General features: G+C 53.9%; 1 protein-coding gene across 1 annotated transcript; it reads right to left on the bottom strand.

Annotated features, from left to right (window-relative positions):
* Window positions 1-1,692: 1,692 nt before the first annotated feature.
* Cd79a (CD79a molecule) lies at window positions 1,693-5,259 on the bottom strand. The gene is made up of 5 exons (XM_042667956.1): window positions 5,103-5,259; window positions 4,237-4,533; window positions 3,948-4,066; window positions 2,238-2,306; window positions 1,693-2,127 (listed from the first exon to the last, which is right to left on the bottom strand). The coding sequence occupies exons 1-5, from the start codon at window positions 5,170-5,172 to the stop codon at window positions 2,014-2,016; spliced, it is 669 nt and encodes a 222-aa protein (XP_042523890.1). The 5' UTR covers window positions 5,173-5,259; the 3' UTR covers window positions 1,693-2,013.
* Between the last annotated feature and the right edge of the window lie 225 nt (window positions 5,260-5,484).

Here is a 5,484-nt window from a genome sequence, read left to right as displayed (position 1 = left end):
AGTTGGGGCGGTTTTTTTTTTTTTTTCTCTTTTCTTTTTTTCCGGAGGCCCCCGCCCGCTGCCCCTCCCTGCTTCCTGCCCGCGCCCCGCGCCCGCCCGGCACCTCCGCTTCCTTCCCCTTCTCCTCGCCGACCGCCGGCTCCTCCTTGCCCCGAGGGCACTAGCCCCGCCCGGCTCTCCGTGGATGCTTTGTCTGTCTGTCTGTCCTCACGCGGGACGCGGGGGGGACTTCGCGATCCCTCCCCCCTCCCCATCCCCTGCGTCTCCCAATCCCCCGATTTCCAGGCCTTATCTGCGGGCGGTGACCAGGGGCGAACCCCCCTCACAGCCGCACGCCGCCTGACCCCGCCTGGGACCCTCGCCCTGGATCTAGGTCCCTCATTCCCTTTCCCAGGTGGGGTCTTCTGCTCTTCCTGCTCTCGGATCCTTCCTCTCTCTGAGCCCTGCTTCCCCCCCCCCCCCCCCATCTACCTTTTTTTTTTTTCCTGTGCCTGTCCCAGGGCTTGAACTCAGGGCCTGCGAGCTGTCACTGAGATTTTTAAAGCTCAAGGCTCTCATTCTATCACTTGAGCCACAGCTCTACTTTGGGCTTTTTTTTTTGGTAGTGAACTGAGATCAGAGACTTGTGGACTTCTTCCTGTCCCAAACTGGCTTTGATCTGAGATCCTCAGATCTCAGCCTCCTGAGTAGCTGGGCTGACAAGCCACCGCGGCACCAGCCACCTGGCTCAATCCTTTCCCACATGAGTCTCCCTTCAGCCTCTTCCAAGTTCAGTGTTCCCCACTTTCCCCGGGGTTCTTCTTTCCTTGTCTGTCTTGGTGTCTGGGCTCTGTCTGTGTCTGCATTTTCCACGAGTCACTGCATCTCTGTCTCTCTTCCTCCCTGGCCTTCTGCCCCTCTGAGTCTGTCTCTTTCCCTAGCTGTGTGACTCTGTGTCACTGCCACTCTGGATTGCTCCCACACCCACACATGATGGTCCATAGACTCTTTTTTTTTTTTTTTTGTCAGAGGTGGGGCTTGAACTCAGCTTGAGCGCTGTCCCTGAGCTCTTCAGCTCAAGGCCAGTGCTCTACCACTTGAGCCACAGCACCACTTCTGGTTTTCTGGTGGTTAATTGGAGATAAGAGTCCCATGGCCTTTCAGGCCCAGGCTGGCTTTGAAGTGATCCTCAGATCTCAGCCTCCTGAATCGCTGGGATTACAGGCGTGAGTCACAGGTACCTGGCTGCCCACACACTCTTTAAATCCTCCCTGGGGAAGTAGGATGCCAGCCTCACAAGATAGTAGCCTACATGTTTCCAGAGCTTAGATATGCGCGCAAAATTTGGTAGCCACAACTCCCCCAACAGTCCCCATTTGCTTAGGGACAAGGGAGGGGTGAGAAAATGAGGGGTGCTTGGAAAGGGGCCAAACCAGCCCTTCTGTTGGTGTGGTGGGGACTTCCCCTTCCAAAGACTTCCTGTTTCTCTGGGGAAATGTGGGGGGGGGGGACAGGAGGGGCATTTCCAAGCTGGCTATCTAGTCCTCAGCTTCCTGGAATGGGCCTAGGCCAGGGACTGCTTTGGTCCAGAATCCTGAGGCTGAGGAGAGGAGGGGCCAACTTGAGTCAGACTCATGGGTCCCGGGGAAGAAGGAGCTGGAGAAGGAGCTGGAGCGGGGTGTTCCTCTGAGATCCATGACTCCTGCCAAGGTCTGCTGTTGGAGAGGATTTATTACTGTTAAGTGGCCATGACAGGGCTGGGGGGGTGGGGGGGATATACTAACGAGGCTGCAACAATCAGCCTTCTTAAGGGCTCCCTCCCCAGCGATTAAGGGCTCATTACCCACTGGGGAGACAGCCTGGGAAAGGCAGCCAGGGGAGGGGTAGTTTGGGGGGGGGGGACAGTGCAGAGGGAAGCTAGCTAAGTGGAGAAAAAAAACAAGAGAATTTCCCCAGACAGGCATAGAGGACAGACTTGGAGCTGGGCACGCAACAGCCAGGGGCAGGCTGAGAGGGTGGTGGTGGTGGTGGTGGTCACGGCTTTTCCAGCTGGACATCCCCAATATGGAGGCTGCCCACATCTTGGTAGGTGCCCTGGAGTCCCCTGGAGATATCCTCATACATGGAGCAGTCATCCAGGTTCAGGCCCTGCAGGGAGGAGGAGAGGTGGGCATAGCGCTTGGATGGCTGCAGTCCCTGCTATACACCCCCCCCCCCGCCATACACCCACCCCTACCCCATCCGCATTCTCTGCTTACCTCATAAAGGTTTTCATCCTCATAGTCATCCCGAACATCGGCCTCAAATTTCTCATTCTGCCACCGCTTCTGTAGGGGATGATGGGGCGGGGTGGGGGGAGGGGGCAAAAGAAAAAGTTCTTCAACCCTCCCTGGATATCAGGAGGGGATCTTCCCAGAAAGAGGTGGGGGGGGCACAAGGCACTACATGCTGAGGATGGGGCATGGTAGGTCTCTCTCTCTCTCTCTCCCTCTCTCTCTCCCTCTCTCTCTGGACCCAAAGCTAGTTTCCTTTTGTCTCCACTGTCTTATTATTCGTGAATTACAACAATAACTAATGGGTAGGGTGGTTCACAGCTATCATCCCAGCTATTCAGGAGGTGGAAAGAGGAGAATCCTGGGGGCTGGGGGCTCACGCCTGTAATCCTAGCTACTCAGGAGGCTGAGATCTGAGGATCATGGTTCAAACCCAGCCAGGGCAGGAAAGTCCTTGAGACTCTTATCTCTAATAAACCACTAGAAAATTGGAAGTGGCACTGTGGCTCAAGTGGTAGAGCGCTCACCTTGAGCTGAAGAGCTGAGGGACAGCACCCAAGCCCAGAGTTCAAGCCCCTCATTGGGGGAAAAAAAGAAAAGAGGAGAATCCTGGTTTAAGGTCAGCCTGGGTAATGAACTATGGAGACTGTCACAAAAATAAATAAATAAATCTGAACTGAGCTCACACTTGTAATCCTAATTACTCAGGAGGCTGAGATCTGAAGATCATGGTTCAAAGCCAGCCCAGGGAAAAGGATCAATGAGACTCTTCTCTTCAGTGAACCTCCAGAAAACCAGAAGTGGTGCTATAGCTCAAAGTGGTAGAGCACTCATCTTGAACAAAAGAGCTCAGAGACAGCATCCAGGCCCTGAGCTCAAGCCCCATAAGTGACAAGAAAGAGAGAGACAGACAGACACCTGGGTACTGGTAGCTCATGACTATAATCCTAACTACTGAAGAGGCTTAATTCTGAGGATTGAGGATTGAAGCCAGCCAGGGAAGCAAAACTTGGAGTCTTATTTCCAATTAACCATCAATAAACCAGAAGTGGTGGTATGGCTTAAGTGGTAGAGCTTCAGCCTTGAACAGAAAAAGCCTAGCATGAGCATGAGGCCCAGAGTTCAAGCCCAAGTAACACACACACACACACACACACAATAATAAGCTAGGCTTGATGGCACATGTCTATGATCCCAGCTACAAGTGAGGTATAGGCAAGAGGATCTTGGTCAGAGGTTGGTGGGCAAAAGCAAGAGACCCTATCTGAAAAATTAACTAAAGCCAAAAAAAAGAAAAAAGAACTAGTCTGACGTAAGTGACAGAGTTCAACTTGAGTTGAACTTGAGTTCAAACTTGAGTTCAACCCCAATACCACCATTTTTTTTTAAAGTACAGTAAATAATAATTGTTCCTCTGTGGGCTAAGGTGCGGCAGCAAAACCAGGGCAAGTGACTCTGGGAGCCCCTCCCCCAGGTCTGTTTGTCCCTGCTTTATGGCTATCTTCATCTGCAGGGGGGACGGCAGGTGGAGAGCCCCTGGCCTGGGAGATGGATGCTCTGATTCTCCCAAACGGTGGAAGAATCTTAAACAGCAGAGGACCCGCTGGGCACTTGGGAGCTTCCATTCTGGCCCACCCAGGCCCCTGGCTGGGTTGAGGATGGGTCCCTGGGGGGTGGGGTAGGGATGGGGCTCACCCTGAATAACAGCAGCGTCCCAGGCACCACGGCACAGAACAGCAGTATAATCCCTTCGGCTGTGATGATGCGGTTTTTGGTGCCCTCGCCCATTTCCAGGAAGGATCTGGGGGGTGGCTCTGTGAAGAAAAGGGGTGCTGCTGCTCAGATCCCTGCCCTCCTGCCCTTCCCCGCCCTCCCTCACAGGCTGCACCTTGAGCCCTAGTGGCTGGTTCGAAGCCCAGGTAAGACACAGAGAAGGGAAGAAAGTAGGGGGTTCCCAGTCGGAGCCGGGGATCTGCGCACTCACCACGCACACGGAGGTAGGTGCCACAGGAATGTCTTGGTGTTTCCTTGTCTTGCACCTGGCACTGGTATATGCCCCCGTGGGACTTGTTCACCTTCGAGATGACCCACTCGCCCTGGGCACCTCGGCCCAGACCCAAGAATATAGGGGGCCACGATTGGTTGCTCTGGAGAATGTGCCACCACGTGACATTGAAGTTGCTGGCATTTTTGTGCAGGCATAAGAGTCGAGCCTCGTCCCCAGTGCTCACGGTCATGGAAGGTGGACTCTTGTGCCACAACAGAGCCTGGCACCCAGGGCCTGCAGATGGGAGACGAGAGTGGGTCAGGAACCCTAAAGGTCTAGGGTCCCACCTGCAGCTGGACCCATGATTTTCCTTGTGCAACCATCAAGAAATCCTCTATGAAAGCCAGGTATTGGTGGATCACTCCTATAATCCCAATGACTCCAGAGCCTGAGAACTGAGGATCAAGATATCAAGATTTGAAACTTACCCAGGCAGGGAAGGGGTTGGTTGTAGGGCTTGAACTCTTCAGAAGCTGTCCCTGCGCTCTTTTGCTCAAGGCTAGTGCTCTGCCACTTTAAGTCATAACTCCACTTCCGGTTTGGTTTTCTGGTTATTGGAGACAAGAGTCTCACAGCTTTTTTTTTTTTTTTTTTTTGGCCTGGGCTGGCTTTGAACTGCAATCCTCAGATCTTAGCTTCCTGAGTAGCTAGGATTACAGGTGTGAACCACCAGCATCAGATGTAATTTCTAACAAGGCCATCCAGCTCTTCCTGGCTCTGCTTCTTTTCCCTTTGGGGGTGCCCTTCCTCTATCCGGAGGCCCTCCCTCCAGCCCTTCCCATGCCCACCGTTTAGCTACATACCCAGGCTGACTGCAGTCAGTAAGAGGAGGACAAAGATGGTGGCAAGTGGTGATCCTAGACCTGTAGGCATCTTCTCGAAGTGGGTTGGTTAGTCCGGGTCGCAGCAGTCTTAGGGTACCAAATTCCACCCAAAGCCCCGCCTTATTTCCTGCCTAGCCCCACCGGAGATGGGCTCCAGTGGCCCCCACTACCCGGCTCTCTGGCTGCCTGCTGTAGTGTTTCTGCCTAGAGCAGCTGGAGCACCTGTGGTGACCACAATTCCCCTGAGACAGGACTGCTGGGGTGCAGAGGAGGTGGCTTGTTACTGCCATGGTGAATCCGGGAAAGAAGCCTGAGCAAGCCGGAATTGAGAATCTGCAGGGTGATTTTGCCCCTCTATACT

The sequence above is a fragment of the Dipodomys spectabilis genome, unplaced genomic scaffold (assembly GCF_019054845.1).
Source record: "Dipodomys spectabilis isolate Male_0828 unplaced genomic scaffold, ASM1905484v1 ptg000422l, whole genome shotgun sequence".
NCBI lineage: Eukaryota > Metazoa > Chordata > Mammalia > Rodentia > Heteromyidae > Dipodomys > Dipodomys spectabilis.
The sequence above is the reverse complement of the archived record's forward strand: the minus strand, read 5'-3'. Positions and strand labels throughout refer to the sequence as shown.